The 18,816-nt window shown below is 31.1% G+C and overlaps 1 protein-coding gene and 1 pseudogene across 8 annotated transcripts in view; one reads left to right on the top strand and one right to left on the bottom strand.

The window, feature by feature from the left end:
• LOC145280086 (multifunctional protein CAD-like) overlaps positions 1–18,816 on the top strand; it is a 181,194-nt gene that overhangs the window by 119,747 nt on the left and 42,631 nt on the right. For 4 of the 8 annotated variants that reach the window (XM_080131792.1, XM_080131797.1, XM_080131793.1 and 1 more), the window contains exons 35-36: positions 1,253–1,517; positions 5,214–5,291. In XM_080131792.1, coding sequence (XP_079987918.1) covers positions 1,253–1,517; positions 5,214–5,291 — 343 coding nt within the window. The remainder of the gene's footprint in view (positions 1–1,252; positions 1,518–5,213; positions 5,292–18,816) is intronic. The other 4 variants (XM_080131798.1, XM_080131799.1, XM_080131796.1 and 1 more) reach the window with 1 other exon arrangement.
• On the bottom strand, positions 7,249–7,365 carry LOC145280680 (5S ribosomal RNA; annotated as a pseudogene).

Genomic DNA, 18,816 nt, shown 5'->3' with positions numbered 1-18,816 from the left:
ATAGATAAGAAAGTTAGAAAAATTAATCCATATTTAGCTATAATTAGTTTATGCATACGCAAACTAATAGAAATGTTGGCAAGCTGAAATGAACATTTTGTATTTCAACTTGCCAACATATTGTGACTTTTTTGGTTATTCCTTAAGCTCAAGGAAAATTTTAGAAGCTGTCGTTATGAGACGATTGAGGAGATGAAAGAGGCTGTGATGAGCGTCAGTTATACGCTCCCACAAGAGGACTTCCATGGGGCCTTCCAGAAGTTGTTAGAATGGTACAAATGCATTGCAGCCGGAGGAGATTACTTTGAATGGAGACTAGAATTTTGTGTGTGTATTTCAATAAAAGTGCTCCTGTGACTGCTATTGTCTGTCTCTACTCCTCAACTCTCAATTACAGACTGACTTTAACTTCCTACATGTAAATCTAAAATTCATTACGTCATCACTACACATAGCCTAAAGATCCTTGCTGGGTTTTTGTCACGTATCTTTGTTTATATTCTAACATTCTTATTGAAAATTTAATTATCAGAACGACATTTCATCCATCGTTACATGAAAACTACTTAATGTAAATATTTTTTTTTCTCCTCAAACAGAACTTTTCACATCAATAGCATTTTTCTATCTTAACAATAATCCTCATAATCAAATATCAGCAAGACTAACCGGTATTTTCCAGGAAGCTAATAACATATTTTTCCTAGAGATTGTGTCTACTGTGGAACATTCAGACCGAAAACCGTACTGCGATTCTGATTTAAAAATGTATAACATCTTTATATTAAAAACATCTCCCTATCACTTTCAATCAGTCTTTTTCTCTGTTTTTTTTCCTCTTTAGCCTCCGCTCGGTCTATGCCACTTTTAATCTATTGCAAATTATATTTTAAGTCATTCACCTCTTTTTGTATATTGGAAATGACTGAAAAACTGACCAACCAAGTTTTTTTTTTTTTTTTTTTTTTTTTTTTCTCCCGATGAAACCTGTTCCCAATGTTTAGATATTATTAATCCAGAGTAATGTCGATCAAGAATATACCAACTTTGTGGGTGTTTGTTTTGTAGCTTTTAACTTTTAGCTGGACATGCAAGCAATTGTCCTTTTTATATAATAGATTCTCACAGCTGGTTGAGTTTTTTTTTACAACTTGGTTAATGTTCAGGAGAGATAAAGAAAATTAATTTATTTGATCTATCAAAAAAAAAAATGATTGATTTAATGTGATTTGAATTATTTTTTTGCTTTTAGGTTTTGGTAAAACCAGGATTTGGCATGGATGTACGTTCTATGCCACAACCAGCACCAATCCAAATACCGCTCCCCGAGCAGTTGACAGTCCAAATTCCAAATCTAACTTCACTGTCTCAGCCTACTTCAGAACCAACCAGTCCCAGGAAGGTTGCACACCCTGGTCCTATGGCAACTCCAGGCGGCTCATTTGCATTCCCCTCTAGGGCTATTACTAAAATGCCTGGTCAAACTCATGAAGCTCACACAGGGACTCATATTCATGGTAAATATTCTAAAATTTCTAAAAATTTCGTTTTTAATGCCAATATTAATTAATCTTTATTTCAACTGACAGGCTTTGCAATCAATATTTTTTCAATTGCCATTAATAATCCTGTGGTTTTATTTTCAGTTGAAATATTCAAAATAAAATGTGTTCCAAAAGTTTCAGGACTAAGACACAAAAATTCTAAGAAACATTTTTACTAAAGAGAGATTAAAATAGGGCTTGCTTTTAAGTAGAGAAATAAATTATGGATTTAATGGAGGCTGGGTGAGTAATATCTTATTGCAGTTTCTATAGATTTCAAATAACGCAAGTTTAAAATGAATGCAAAAAAAAACAAAGACTGTTGAAGACGGAAATGTAATATCAGCAAAAGGATTGAACCATTAAATAAAAAAAATCAAAGTTTTTTTTGTTCAAACTTGTTTTGAATGAAATGCTAAACATAATTGGTAAAATTTAAATAAGTGAAAGTAAGCATTTAAGTAAGTTGCCACTTTTTCATTATGCCTCTTAAAAAAATATACTGAAATTGTACCGTATTTTATCACTATTATAAATATTTTCACGATTGAAAGAAAATGAAATTATCTTGACTTTTTTTTTTTTACCTTAAAGAGTATTTAATACATAAAAGGAATATATATATATATATATATATATATATACACGCACACACTTTAAATCCTTTTGAGTTTGATCCTAAAAACTTTTGAACATTAGTTTGGAATCTGACTGGAAATGATAAACCCTGAAAAATTTGTACTGACGGACGGACGCTTATTTGATGGATTTTCTACTGCATTTGTGAAGATTAAACTTTTATTATTGTTATTATAAAGTTTAGTATTTTGCAAATTCTATTATAAAGTTTAAAGAATATTTTTTCTTGGTCTGATCTTAAAAAGTTTATATTGCATTTGTTATTAAATCAATTTTTCCAAAAGTGAGTGTAATTATTTGAATTATTCTGACTACTGCTCTCATCTTAAATGTTACTCTGACAATGTTTCAGTCGGTGTAACTTGACCTTCTTCAGGTGTATTTTATATTTTGAGTATAGCCTGGACAGTTATAGTCAGTTAACATGCTTCCTAACTTCTGGCAAAGCTCTACCAGAAGCGATGACAAGGCAAATCAGTTCCTTCGTTTTTTATCTCCCCTGTGCATGTTTTGTTTTTTGTTTTTGTTTTTTTTTAATTTTTTTTATTTAATAATCATTAAAGTTTTTTTGGTCTAATTTTAATTAAGAATTATTGAAATAAGTTTTTTTTTTAAAGAATTATTGAAAACACTTTTTAAAAATTTTTTAAAAGTATTTTGGAATGTTATTTATCTGTTTCCAACGACTGAATAATTCCTGCATTGATAAGCCTTCTAGCACCTTTTTATCTGATAAACAATGCTTCAAGCAAACTACGACATACTTTCATTTATTTTAATTTCAGTAATTACATTTATTTTAATCTCAATAATTTTATTTTTATACTTTCATAAATATATTATATAAATTTGAATAAAAAATTATTTTAATTTCGTAAACTTATTTCTTATAAAATTTTGAATAAAATAAACTTTTTATTTTATTATGTAAAAGTGCAAATAAAGACTAATTGTTATTTTTATCAGTATATTTTTGTTAATTTTTATTGTATTCTTTTCAATAATGACCTTTTCTTATATTTTATTTCAATAAATCATTTTAAAATAGAAATACTGAAGAACAATAAAAGTGAAGGAACCGATTTGTCTTGTCACTTGTCTTGTAGCACTACACCGGAAGCTAGGTAGTGCGTTAGCTGTCTGTAACCGCCTGCACTGAACCTTCAATCGTCAGAAGACTTGGAACTGATTATTACTTAGCATTTATCAATTCCATTGATGAAAGAGAAATGGCTAATCTCATGGTTTTAAGAAACAGTTTCATTTAGAATTCCATGCAGATTCTCGAGTTCAACAAGACACATCTGGAGAAGGTTTGTGGTAACGTTGTGAATATAACATTCTAGATGAGAACAGTAGTCCGAATAATCTGAATACAAATTATCAATCCTCATCTCAAAAGTTTCGAAACAAACGGTATAAGAAATAAAATTAAGGGAATCTACAGAACTTTTCCAATCTTCGCATCTCAAAACTGCAGCAGATCCCTCCCTCAACTTTTATTGTGTGAAACAGCACTAACCCTATTTGGGTTTAACTGGCTTCCCCCAAAAGAGGAAGTTCCATGGGAGTATGAAATTTACAAGCAATCCTCAGTCGTATGTATATCCCCATTAGAGGAGATGACGACGTTAGGTTTTTGCGACTCTTGCAGGGAGGTGTCTATGTCCTCCTAGAAACGGCGCCTGGAATTCCCAAATTGGTCACCCATTTTAGTAATGATCAGGCTCAACATTGCTTAACTACGGTGATCTGATGAGGACCAGTGTGTTAATATGATTATGCCGTGTGTTATAGGTAACACCGGTTGTGTTTATTTACATTGTCAAGTAAATCAATCAATTTGATTGAAAAATGGGTAATTTCACCGATTTTGATGACAAAAAAAATGTATTGGAAGTGTCGAACATTCGTTAATCCTCATTCAATCTCGGGCAACGTCAGGTCTCCCTGCTAGGGATTTATATACACAAAATGTTGCAATATCAGCACTGTTTACAATTTTCATTGTAACATACCAACCAAATCAGTGGGTTTATTTAACTGAGCTTTTGCTACCAATGCTCTGGATGAAAGAAAACATGCGAATCCAACGGGTATTCTATCAGTTTTTTAAAATGAGGAAGCGATATTAAGCAACAATTTGATGCTATATACTTATTAACCTTTATCCTTGAGTGGCTTTTGGGCCTTGATAAGTGACGATTCCCTTGTATATAAAAAGAACATTAAATGTATGCTGGTATATTTAGGTGTAACAATTTTAATAATCCTACCATCACTACAAATGGACTCTTATTTAATTGTGAAGTTTCTTGTGTGGGTGGTATATAAGAAATTTTATATGCCACAGTCAAGCTGACAAGAAAATAATCACATTTCAGGTGTTCATAGACATAGTTCCAGTCGAAATGTAATATAATAAGCTGTCAGTTTGGCAGAGAGTAGATCTGGGTAGACGTGAAAAGTGACAGCCAAACAGATTTGGATCAGGTCTAGCAAACGAAGAGATGAGCCAACTTCAACCAAACGACAATGATGCCTCAACAGACAAATTATCTCTATTAAGTAGCTGATACACTGGAACTTAACTAAAATGCTGATGCTAGTATATGGGGAGGGGAGTCTTTTTTTTCAGGACATGATGGGATCACACACTCTCCCAAAACACAACTGACTGATACACAATGTGAACTTTTGTTTTTTTTCTTGTGAGTCTGCGTTGCTTTTATTTATTTTTGTATATCGCTTGTGTCCTTGGCAATCATTAGTGCAATAGTTTACATGGCCAGAATGAGAGCTGAAAACTACAGCAGATAAATATTGGGGTCGATAGCTGTCAGGGACCAACATATGATCTAACGCATTAAAAAAATGTTTATCGCTTCATCAAGAGGGTTTATTTTTAAAAATAATTTTTACAGCCTCAATTAATCAAAAATAAATATTGATATACAGACCCTAGAAAAAATATTCTCTAATTTAAGAATTTTCTCGATGTATAATTAGTGATTTCTCTCCAATTCACAGGATTGTCATATTATACTTCACAATCTTCACAATATACTGTTACTTATCCAAGCCCGGGCAGTACACACCTTACCACAGGTAAATTTGAGCACTACTGCTGTAACTTCTGGTACCAGTAGTGTATGTCATACTTAACAGAGACAGTTTGGAATTCTTGTGTTGGCCCAAAAATTGACTTTTATTCATTTTATTTTTCTTCTCTTTATGGATTTTTTGGTCAACCCAATAATTTGGAAAATTTTGCTGGGAATTAAAAAATTTTTTTACCTGTAAGGATATATAATTCCAAAACTAAAGGCTCTTTTTTTTTTTTTTCTTTCTCTCTCTCTCTCTCTCTCTCTCTCTACTCAAAAAGTTAAAGAGCTTCGAAGACTGCTAGTTTTAATAATGTTACTTTATTTTTCTACATAGTCACCACCATTCTCAATGCAATTTTGCCAGGAATTCAATGATGCATGGCCATGACTGGTTGCATTTTTTAGTCTTGCATTCTCAATATTTGCAACAAATGAAACTTTTAGGTCATGAATGCATGAGTCCAGTCATCATAACATTACAATTTGCAATCCCCTCTGATTCATTCGGGTGGAATAAAAACTAGGCATTACTTTTGGAATGTCCCTTTTATATTGATTGTTACTATGGAAATATTTTTAAGATTTGATGATTGAACTGATTTGAACTTCCAAAAAATGCCTTCAAAAGAAAGCAATAATAATTATCTACCTAGATATTTTAAAACTTCATAAATTTGATATTTTAGTTCTATTAAACTATATAAAATTTAAATGAATGAATAAATTATAAAATGTTATACTGTTTCCGGGATGCGTGTATTTTCGTGGCATAATATGCCTTATGGCATACTATTTGATTAATCACAATTGTATTACAGATTTCAATCTCTGTAATACAATTTTGTGTTTCTTCATTATTTAGAGTGGAAATAAAATAAAAAAAATAATTTTCATTAAAAAGTAATGGTATCTACTCACATTTTATGCCAATTTCAATTAAAAACAAGGTTATCTACTTGATCGTCATGTCATAATTAGTTAAATATTACTGTATTATTAGATAAAACGAGTATTTTCATGATTTAACAAAAGAATTATTCTGTCATTTCTGACGTAAAAAGAAGGGAAGTAACTCCGTTTGGAATGTTAATGTTTACTATAAAATTTAAGCAAAATTTGCAAATTACTTTGAATACTATTTTCATTTTCTATGTAATCAGTTTTCGTAATTTTTTGATATTTTACTAATTTCGACCTGACAATTAAGTAGATACCATTGGTTTTAATTGCAATTCAAGATTTCAGTTTTTAATTTTCCCTCCAATAACAAAGAACTATCCACATTTTATAACTCTACTTAGCTTAGCATGATCTTTTTAGAACTCCAAATAAACCCTCAAAATAAGTATATATAATTTCTAGTAATTAATGCAAAATCTCCACAATCCAATTGCGCTCTGTTTTGTATGGCAACACCTGTATCCAGTTATTATTTCCTTCGATTGGGTTTTATTTTAAGTTTCTTATTCTGAAATAGTGGCTACAGCATCAACCATTATTTTCTTTCTGTAGAAATGCACTTCTGTAATATTTAGTCTTTATCATTTTAAGTTATGTAATTTTCACGCCTCTACAGTTTTTGCAGAAAAAGACCAACCTCTGTTTGCAAATTTACCTTTTTTTTCTCTGCGCATTAAGAACAAGCAGTTGCTAGCAAATTACATATTGGTTTTAGAATTGTTGCTGTGAATGTTCGTGAACTATAAATATGAACATTTGATAAATCCTTACTTTTATTATAGTTTTAGATGGCTGTTACTGATGTTAAGAAAACAAATTCTTATATAGTGTAGCAATCCCAACTCTGGTTCTTATCCAGAATTTAACTTCCATCCATCCATAGTCTTGAGCCCCTGGAGGGGCATAGGCCATCTACAACTTTTTGTAGATGTTTTTGTAGCGAAGAGTTCTTTTTACAGGGTGAGGGTGCTGGCCCCACGCCTAACCTTCCCAGAAAGTACATATAGCACCTAAGCTTCCCAAATGGTCACCCATCTGGTACTGGTCAGGCTCAACGTTGCTTAACTTTGGTGATCTGGCGAGAACCAGTGTGTCAACGTGATTGTGCCGTATATAGAATTCAACTTAATTTGAAGAATTAAAAAAAAAAAAATGGTTGATATACGTATCCATCATAGAATGGAAATGTCATATTCCAAAAATCACATAAATTGATCAAGTATTTTTTTTTTTTTTTTTTTTTTTTACCAAGAAAAAATCATCCACCATATTAAATAAAAGGATACAACGCAATTAGAACTACCAAGACATAAGTAGAGATCAAAATCAGCCTTATAATGCTTACAAATTATCATTAATCGCTAAAAAATCATTAAAAAAGAAAACTACTTGATCAATTTACATGATTTTTGGATTATGACATTTTCATTCCATTATGGGTACACATAGTTTTTTAGGTTTTTCAACCCAAACTCCTATTTCATATGGTTTTAAGGTACTATCAACATATTGATAAAGTGGAAATATTTAGCTTTACCAATGTTACATATAGGCTTTGAGATGATTATCACAATGTTTTTAAATACTGAAGTTGTATTATCTAAACAAAATATAAAATTTGGCAATTTAATTATAACAAAAGAATGTATACAAAATCTACATAATAGATTTCAATAAATTAAATACTTTTATATTGTTTTGCAATGGCGTTCACTTTGGTTGGGTTAAGTCAACTTCTTACTTAGCTTACATCATGTTTGAACTATTGTGGCTCACACAAGGTCACAAGATGGATTCCACCCGCAAAGATCAAACACTTGTAAACCTGTCATCCACCTCTTCCGCAACACTTGTGCAACCTATGCAGAAAGGTAGGGGAGATGATGTCGAAACTTATTTCGCCTTTTGGGCAATGTTGCTGCAAAAAAAAAGGCTGAGTGCAGAAATTTCAGGTTGAGGCATTGACAGAGAACAGTCGAGAGTTGGCCGAAGAGTGATGCAGGGAGCTGCGGAGAAAATCAACGTCCAAGACTTCTAACTTCTGCCGATCGACTGAGGGATTACCAGACCTGCCCCTTGGTTGATATTAAAATCTTTCCGTGCTCCTATTAAGGTGGATTTGGTGGCCCTAACTCTACAAATAATCTCTATAACATGCTTCTTGGTGAGAAACTCCATGTCTTTCAAATCAGTGTCATTCAGAGACGGCATTTTCCAAATTTTTTTCTTTGATTCATTGGGTTTGGATTGTTTCCCTTTCTCAACACTTTTGATTGCAACATCAGGAGCGTTTCCTTTTTCTGCAAAACTGGTCTTGGTCTCTAAGAGTGCACTTTTTTCTTTCTAATCTTTCCTTTTTTTTTTTTCTTTTTCTTTTTTCTTAAGCCTTGCGGTTTTGTTTGTTTTAATACATTTTTTATTTTATTTTTTTTTTCTAAAACATAATTTTTGCTGGTGTCTTTTTGCCAATTTTTCAGGAGGATGTGGGAGAAAGCTGCAACGGGCGACAGGTAGTGATATGTTGCCTGTCTGTTCCTGAGTGGTTCTCTCCAGTTACACTTTTAAAAAAAAAAAAAATAAAAATAAAATTTTTTTCCTACCTGATTTTTTTTAAAAAACAGCCTTAGAAAAAAAAAGAAATTTAACTGTACTCCTTTACTTTATAGAGAGAGGGATGTTCAGTTCTAAACCCCCCATCCCATCTCCAAAAAAAATAAATGTTAAACAATTTTTTTTTTTTTATATACTTATTATAAATTTACGAATATTTAAATATTAAGTGTTTTTTCTTCGTTAAAACACAAAAACTGTCATCCCTCTTTCAATATGTTACTTATTTTTCTTTTCCATTCCTGCAGCACATATTATTCTCCATTTTGTTTGCTGTGTATTTTTTTTTTTTTTTTTCCCCCCCTTTTTAACCAAGTTTATTTTTCTGGGTTTCTATGACTTTTTAACAATGTGAACCAGTGATTTCTGGGTTTCTATGACTTTTTAACAATGTGAACCAGTGATTTCTGAGTTCCTATGACTTTTTAACAATGTGAACCAGTGATTTCTGAGTTTCTATGACTTTTTAACAATGTGAACCAGTGATTGTAAGAAATCCAATTAGTACATTTTTAGTAACATTTTTTTTTCTGTTATTTGGTGTCTTCTATTTTTCTTTTGAGATCTAGACACGGTTTCTTTCATAAAGATTTGTGATGATTCAATAAATCTTCCTTCTCCGCTAACGTGATGCTGTCAAAGTGAAAGGATTTTGCTGTTGAAATAACATTAAAAGCATTTCTGAAACATCCCTATACTACAATCTAATGTCAGCCATCTTGAAAAAGTCTTTTAACGGAAAAAATGAAATATACAAATAAACAACTTCCTGTTTTTTCTTTCCCTTTTCATTTGTTTATACTAACATTGTTTGGCTACATATTTGCTAAATATGTTTCAGTCATAGCTATAAAAAGTCTAGGATTATCGAGCATAAATAGGGCTCGGCTTTTTATAGCTATGACCGAAAAATGTTTTGGCAATATGTATCCAAATAATTTTTGCATAAATAAAATTTTAAAAAAATGTCTATCATTAATCTTTATAAATTGGACACTTATATGGACACAATAAGTATCTATTGTATTTTCTGGACACAGGTCCTAAGTATGACATTAAGACACTCAGTGATATGACCCCTTGTGAGGAATGTGGAGTTGCCCCTTAGGGACCATTACTCTCAGGTCTACTTTAGCCTGGAGTGATAATACTTGTTAGAGCAGCTGCTTTTTGGAGATACTAGCTTGAAAAAAAAATGCACCAAACATTGATGTTTTTTTTGTTTTTTTTTTTCTCTTTGCAAAGCTTAATCATATTCTGCAAAGTCAAAGACAGTTTTTTTCTACAAAACAACCAAACTAAACACCATGAATAAATATTTGAAGATATAAAGAACTTGGGGCATAAAAACTTTATGAAATTACTGGATTTGCCATTAAATAACCCGAAAAGTGTTGATTTGCCAGAAAACAACCCACCAACCTCTGCATACAAATGAGAAAATATTTGATCCATGCATATATCAATACTTTTGATCTTGAATTAAAATGGTTACTGATGCTGAAGGAGAGGTTGCAAAGAATAAAGATATTTAAGAATGGGCAAATTAGTGAAAATATATTTGGTTTTCAGAATCTTAGTACATAAGCCAGGTATGGTTGCTTTGTTAACATTAAATAATCAAATGTTCTCAAATACATCACGCAACCATTATGAGTAAAGCTTTCCCTTATATTTTGATCAGGGTTTCCATTTACGTTTCGCCTTCATTTTTGATTTATTTTATAAAGTATCTTGTTTAAGTTAAGTAAAAATATAAAATAGGTAAACGGATCCCCCCACTCACCTCAAACGATGTTAAGAGCTTTTCTGAATAATGTTATTTAGAAAAACAATTCTTAACATCCAGAGCAACCTGAAGTGAAGTGGAAACAGTAATTGTAAAGATAACCAATATCTTTTCTAAATCTCATAAGTCTGTCCAATCGTTTTTCAATTATAGTGCAGACATGAATGCAATACATGGATATGTATAGATGTCTAAAACCAATTTTAAAGTAGTTGACTAAGAAAAGATTATAATTCTGAAATACCATGTACATTTTCCCCGTTTATGTTTAAAATAAAATGTATTTTAATAAGAGAATTGAAAACCTTGATGTTTTCATAAGAGAAAAGAACTTGTTACCGAAGTAACATTATAAAACAGGTATTAGTGCACTTATTGATCCGTGCTGAAATAATGTTATTTAAAAAGCCATTCTTAACATGGGGAGGGGAGTGTTTTGTACCTATTCTATACTTTAACCTTACAACTGAATAAAAAAAAAAAAAACTTTAATTAAACTTGGAAATACGATTTAAAAAATAGCGCGGATCAGTAAGTGCACTAGCAGCATAAAACAATACCTACTTGCAAACAGTGCATAATGGTTATTGATGTGGACTGTAATCTGGTAAGCTGAGTTAGTCCTGTCAAAGGTATAAACCTCTGTTTCTCTCCAGCTATGGTTAAAATAGAAAATTGTTTGCTGTCAATTAATTGTGCAGATGAGATTTTGGCATCAGAGTATCCAAAAAGAGAGGAGGCTGTCCCCCCCCTTTTTCTTTTCTCTCTCTCTTAGAAACCAAAAGAATATTTACTTTTTGTATATGATACTTTAATAGCATACTATGAATTGCTGCAAGTAATTTTTTCCTTTCTAGTGTTGGTCTTCCATATTTTTAAGGACAAGTGCAGAAACATAAATATGCAGAAAGTTAATTTTGAAACCATATTTGTTTTTTATATTTAACTTTCTTTTTTTGTTTTTACTCAAATATATTTTTCTTTAAAAAAAATTATGTATAAATTTTAGAGATTGAATATTTTAAAGATTCTTTTTCCTCTCTTACTGCATGAAAAAAAGTTTGGCTTATAAAATGTACCCTAGAAGTCGAATCTGAACTTTTTAATTTTCTTGCACTTTTTCTACTTTTCTTAGATTTTAGATGCAAGATTTTATTTTTCAATTTCATTCTACAGTATGTAAATGACTTTTTACCAACGTTACTCAAATGTTGCTGTTTCCATAACTTATTTAACTGTGATCCATGACTTCTATTTTTATCTTTTTTTTATACCCGTCTTGTTTTTCAAACTTATTCTATGGAGTGTGAATGTTTTTAAACATTTTAAAATTTTATTTCATACTTTCATACATTTCAAAATTGATCGTTTTTGTATATCAAATTTTTCCACTTTATCTTTTTTACTTATATATTTTTTTTTAATGCTCAGATAAAAAAAAAACATTTGAACAATTTCTGCCTGCCAATTTTTCTTCTACTTCCTAATTCAACAACTTAATACTCAATTTCAAACCATTCCAGAGCGGGAGAGAAAAAATCTAAATAAGAAATTATCCATTGTCAATCAATTTTTCTACTAAACAAGTCCAAATCGTTTTTTCTTTTTAATTTACTAACAAAAAACAAAAATTGCCATTTCTGATATGAATATATGAAAAAGTTTTGAAATATAAGTAAGTTTCATCAGATGTCTGTTTGGCTCGACAGGCCAAGAGCAGGCTCAACACGTTTTCATGAATATTGTTGATGATGCTCATAAAGCCAAGCCAATTCGCAACGGTCCCAGATGTAGTGCATCATTAATAGACCAATGCTGTTGAAGTTATGCCTGGCAAGTTCTGTCGTTCTCCCCTCCCTTTTCCACGTCAATTAGTTGGAAAACAGATTTGTTGAAAACTGGCATATTTTGATTACTTGCGGCTCTGATTTGTTGCCAATATTGACAAGGCCACAAAAGTGTCTGCACAAGTCAAATCCCATGTAAGCAAGTTAGCATTTGGAAAGGAAAACATTATTGGGCCATTTGCCACCCCCTTTATCAAGGCCAGTTGGTTGGTTGAATTGAGAAACCTTCTGGTTATTTTTGAGCAAATACATAATCATTTGATGACCTTGTCAGTGCAAACCAATCCAAAGTCTGAAAGACTAATATTTATGTATATGTGCCCCTCCCCCTGACTTTTTTTAGTCCAAAGTTTAACGACTAAAGTTAGAATTAAAAATAACTTTTGGATAGACACTAGCATACAAAACTCTGTATATTATTGTGCTTCCTTAGAATCTAAAATATTTTTATTTTTTTTGGCTAGTTTTATAACTTATTAGTAAACAAGTGGGGGGTGCAAGAGCTATCTTTGTCATAATTTAAATCGGTTATAAGCCTACATCAATTTTTCATCCATTTTTAGCTAAAATAGTCTTTAATAACAAAGTTGCAGTAACTATTTTATAGGAAATTAAAAAATGTACGCAATTATCAAATGCTATACATTATTTTTAATACTATGCTGACAGCAAGTAAACAGAATAAAATCTAATAACATTAGTTATTATAAAAACAATACAAAAATTATTAAAATATATGTATAACTAGCATGACCTGTGTTTTGGCACTGCCCAGGAAAATTAGGAAAATAATTTAGAACTAGCGTGACCTGTGGACATTTCACGGGGACTCATTCATATGTAATATATTGATGTTGGCATTCTGTAGATGTTTAGTCTAAATGGAGACGCTCTGATATTATTGTAGCTTTTTTGTTAAAACTGCAAAAGTATTTATCTAAGCTAGCCCAGCAAAGCCCGATCGCAGCAGCTGACAATTGGCAAGCAGTAGCTTTAATTTATTAAATTTTTAAATTTTATTTTTTTAATTCTTAGGTGAGAGTAAAGAACAAATAAAAAGCTTTCTCCCTCCTCATCTTAAGAATGGCTTGATAAATGTTATTTTGGCATGGTCCATAAACTTTACAAGGTCCTATTCTACATTTTCTAGTATTTTAAACATTAACCAAAAAAGGTGTTTTTGTTCAGCTCCTTCTGGCTGTTTATGTAATTGGCCAGAACATGCAGATGATAATGTAGTCCCTATTCTGCATAAATATTGTAAAATGAAAACAATCGTCAAGTAAAACAAAATGAGTAGCTAATTAATAAGAGTTCCTTTTGCAAAACTATATTCAAATTAGTTAACCTTCAGATTTCTATTGTATAAACATGACAGGGTACATTAAAAAGATGTTCTGTCATTAACAGAAAGGTTTACTGATTTTTATATTGGACAGAAGATGGGCTTCTGTGATGACTCTTCTCTGTCCGAGTGAGATATGATACGGTTTCCATCTAGAAGGTGCACCCTCTTGGGTTTTACCTCTTTAAAAGAATTGGTTTATTGCCTGTCACCTGATGTGCTCTACTACTGGAAATGCCAACAGGACAGCTTGGGCCCCTCCCCCACTCTTCCCCAGATCAAGAGTGCACCACCATTTCAGTATGCTGGCTTTTCCTATCTCTCATGTTGCCATGTTATATCTAGTAATGGGGACAAAATAAATATCTTAGAAGTTGGCTTTTTCCATTGTTGTTTTTACTGGACGATTTTATAAATATAGATAGAATATTGACAGTAAGCATACATTCTTCTAGATAATAAAACATGAAATGCGATAATCATTTTAACTATTGAATGTGCTATTGTTTCAAATATCACTGTTCCTATAGGACTGATATTGTAACATAAGATTTATAAGATCAATTATATTTGAGGTTCCTCAAGTATAATTGATCCAATTTATAGTTACCTTGATCCCATTTGGTGTAACGGTTACTGCTTATTAATGGGTTGGAAAGAAGGGAGGGGGTCAATCCCAAGTAGAATTATATTAAAGACTTAGAAAATGGTGCTTTCTTTCAAAACACTGCATTATAAGATAAAGATTGAAAGCAAATGGAGCAATTTAGGGAAAGGAGTAGTGCCCTCTACATCTCGTTGTAGTAGCCAATGAAAAGAAACCCTGACTGCAGTAAAACAACCCACCTACCTACTCACCTATACTTTAGATAGAAATGATAGTGATACTGTATCCTTGACTAAGGTCAAATTACCTACTAATGTTGGAATGATTAATAGGAAACGGGAATCAAAATCTGAAATTTGGGGAGTATCTGAATTGGTATTTGGAATCGGAAAAATTTGTGCCTATTTTTTCTAATTTTCCTATACCAAAAACGATTCTGTTTATTTGGTTTGTTTGCTCGTACTAAGGATCAAATGATAAACATGTATTAAATTTAAGCTACAAACAAAATTAAAATCTATCGATCGCTCATAAGTGTAATTTTATGTTCACAAAAATATGTACCTTATATCACATGGGTTTTTATGGTAATAAAAAAAATAAAAAAACAACTTAATAGTGAAATACTTTGGTTTAAAAAAAAAAAAAAAAAAGAAAGAAAAAAACACGGAATCAGTAATTTTTTTTCGGAATCAGGAAAAAAATCTTAGAATCGTCCCATCATTACAACCTATACTTGAGATGAAGATGGTTATGCCATGTTCATTAATACTCTCAATAAACATGTGAATCTATCCGTCCTTTCTTCACCTTAAAAGTTTAATCTACCTTAAAGCCTTGGTTTTTAAAAAAAGAATAAATTTATCCTTGTCTAGTAAGAAGAGTGGGTTGGGTTTTTTTTTTTTACAATCTGCTAAAACCAATTCATGATTGGAAGTTATTTGTAAATTCAAGCTGTGATTGAAGGATTATCATTATACGTGACTTTTTCTTTTTTATGGCAGGCATTCATATTTTAGAAGTAAATGTATTTTTTTTTCTCTTCCATCTAAAAAAAAAAAAATGTCTGAAAGTTGTCAAAAATAATTTGATTAATTATTCATTATTTATGGTAATTTATAATTGTTATAAACAAATCTGGCAATTTTTGTACAATTGAGATCACTTTTATAAATTTAATTTTACTAAATGACCATTTAACTGTTTTACTTTTGCTAATCAAATCCTAACTTTTTATGACTTACGGAAAAGCAGAATATTTTTAATATTGTTTTGCTTTTCAATTTTGTCATTAAAATTTATTTTTTCCTATAACTTAATATTCTTAAAAATTGTTTTAATTTCTTCTACAGTTTTTTTTTTTTTTTTTTGTTTTTTAATCCTAGTATAGAAACCTCTCATGGACTTGAATTTTCCTAAAACAATTCATGCAGATTTTATTCATTTTAAAATAATTTGTAAAGGACCAAGTTTTAATTAATCGACTTACAAATTAATTTCTTTGTAAATTTTTTTTTTTTTTTTTTTCACTATTTTTAACTTTATAGTATTTGGTAACAAATCATTATTATATTATTTACATATTTCGCAATGTCATTTTCCTATTTCTGCCGATATATCCTATGTTCTTCTTCGGCTGCCTTTTGTATCATCTGGGGAAGTTCAAATTGAACTCATTATTTAATCCACTGATCTTATTTCCTTTTTATATTTTGTATCAGTTAAATTATTTTTTTTTGTAATTGAACTCTGGACTTCCAGGTAGATTTAATTCTAGAATGTCTTTTACCAACACTTTATCTAGTTGACCGTATGTCCAGTAAAACACTTCTGTTGTATGCAGACTTGAAAGAAAAAAAAACTGGTGCTAAATATTTGAAAGTGGATTAAATAATGTGTCTTGTTTGAAACTCCTCAGATATTGATCAACTATGACAAAAGGCAACTGAAGTAGGCCAGGAGTATAGCATCCAAAAAATTGTAAAATAATAACCAAGATCGAAACCGCCTAAAATTTTTAATTGCTATTAAGAGAAATCTATTGTAGCTGTAACTACGTACATTGGTGTAGTATGCTAACTGGGGGTGAGTCAGAAGTAACAAGGCAGCAACATGTATTTCTTATGAATAAAAAATTATCTCAGAAAGTTTGTTGTGAAAGTTGTTTTTGCTATCCACAACAGGCTTCACAAGAAAACCCGACGGTCATCTCAGTGGGTGTGCTACAGTAAAAACAACACAAGTTGTGTGTGATACAGTGTAGCTAAGGACCTCAAACACTATGTTGATCATTGTCTGGTCATGTCAGGCCCCAGTGACAATCTTCTTTGTCTTGGTGATCTCCCACAGTTGAACTGATCATGGCCTTGTCAGTTCCATCTTAATATATTTACTTTTGACCAGAAATCGTACATGTCCAGTCTTTTCCTGTAGTTCTCAACTGATCACCAAACTGAATTCATTTTTCTTCACAGCTTATCACTATCCAGCCACCAGAAATTAGCAATCAACTGCCGGTGCACTATCCTGTGTGCAGTTCAATAGATTCACTAGCCTCCATATCACCATCTATTCATCTCATTTCTTTATTTCTCGGTGGTCCCGGATACATGATGGTTTACATAGCATCATGCATATATATTAGCCCATTTTTTCCATATCATGTATGGGTTGCACCCGTTGCTTATGAAACTTGTGATGAGCATGCACAGAAGCGTTCAAGAATTGTATGCCAATGTTTAAGTTGGACCTATGTACTGCGAAAATGAGTTCATTTAAAGGCTATAAAAAAAAGCCAATAAGCCAATTAGTGAGTAACTTATAAGGTTGCTCTGGTAATGTGTTGTCGAATCGACAGTTGTTCAGGATTTGGCTTTGTGTTTGGCTTTGAATCGATGATGTTCGAGATCGTGCCAGCTTGAATCAATGGAAGTGTTCGGGTTCGAATTGACAAAGTTGTTCAGTATCGTGTTGGATCACGTGGACAACATTGTTCAGGACGATGCTGCTGCGTGTGATATTTTTTATACGTTGATATATGTATTATGAAAAAAAAAAGCTCTCAGAAAGTTCATAGTGAAAGTTGAAGCAAGGTTTTACAGTTAAATGTCTTTTCCTAATAAAAAGATTCGGATCTACATTTTATGGAGTCACAACCTGGAAATGAGTTGACTGCCCAGTTATTTCTGATTCATTCTGTATAATAAATTCCAGAAACTTAAGAAATAATTTGTCCTGGCTGTCACTTATTCTTCATCATTAAGTGATAGACAGGAAGTAGACATTGTTGGCCGAATTATTGTTTCATTTCAATATAATGAGAATATCCGTTTATTTACTTTTATGAAAGTATTGCTTTTTTTTTTTTTTTTTAATGAATGTTTTGGAGGTAAAATATCTTTTATCCATTTTGTCTATACAAATAAATATTTCCTTTATATTGAGATGTTTTTTAATATAAATTTTGGAATAAATTTAAAAACAAATTATGAATTAACTAAAAGTACTATGTGTGCTAGTCCATAACTTCCCCATCTAATAAAAAAAAATAAAAATCTGTATGATGTACCTGCCTGTGAAGGAATTGTACACCAAAATTATGTAAATTAAGTAAGTTTTAATTTTGTGAGGAAAATCATTTTTAAGCACTTAATAGAAATTCAGTCTCCACATGTTAAGACTGGCTTTCTAAAATCTTATGGAAATTTAAACTGTTTGGAATTATCTCCTTGTCTTGCAAAATACCATTGAGATCATTGTTTAGTTATAAAATTTTACTTTTTTAAAATAAAAGTACTTGATCAATTTGTGATTTTTTTTTTTTTTTTTTTTTTTTTTTTTTGTACAAAGTCACATCATTTTTTTTTTTTTTTTTTTTTTTTTTTTGCTTTTGGGAGGGAGTGATTATGGACTAGCACTTCGTTATAGATATCAAATTTTCTTTTGAAAAACTTTATAATTTTTCAAAATTATTTAACTTATAAAGAATGTCCTCAGTTATAATAAAAAAAAAATTCAGGCTGTTTTGAGCTTGGTTATTTTTGCAACATTTTAACTGCTACAGAATGGGATATGTTACGGGTTGTCTTTCTGCCTCTGTATCTAATATAAGAGTGGGCTTTATAGGCTTTCGTAGATTGATTAGTCAACATGGCTGACTGATGCTGATGTCGCATAATTTAAAATGCAGACATAGTAACGAAATGTGTTTTAATAGTTTTTGATGCAAAAAAAAAAAAAAAAATTTTGCCTTCTCTTTTTCTGACAACTTTTTACAAAAATCTTTTGCATTTAACAAAAATTTGAATAAAAGAAAACAAATGAAAAAGTTGTGACTACATGTTTTTATTATGAAATACATTTTGACAC

Source organism: Euprymna scolopes, chromosome 7, assembly GCF_053919585.1.
Source record: "Euprymna scolopes isolate OS-2025 chromosome 7, ASM5391958v1, whole genome shotgun sequence".
NCBI lineage: Eukaryota > Metazoa > Mollusca > Cephalopoda > Sepiida > Sepiolidae > Euprymna > Euprymna scolopes.
This window is presented reverse-complemented; position numbering and strand designations above follow the sequence as displayed.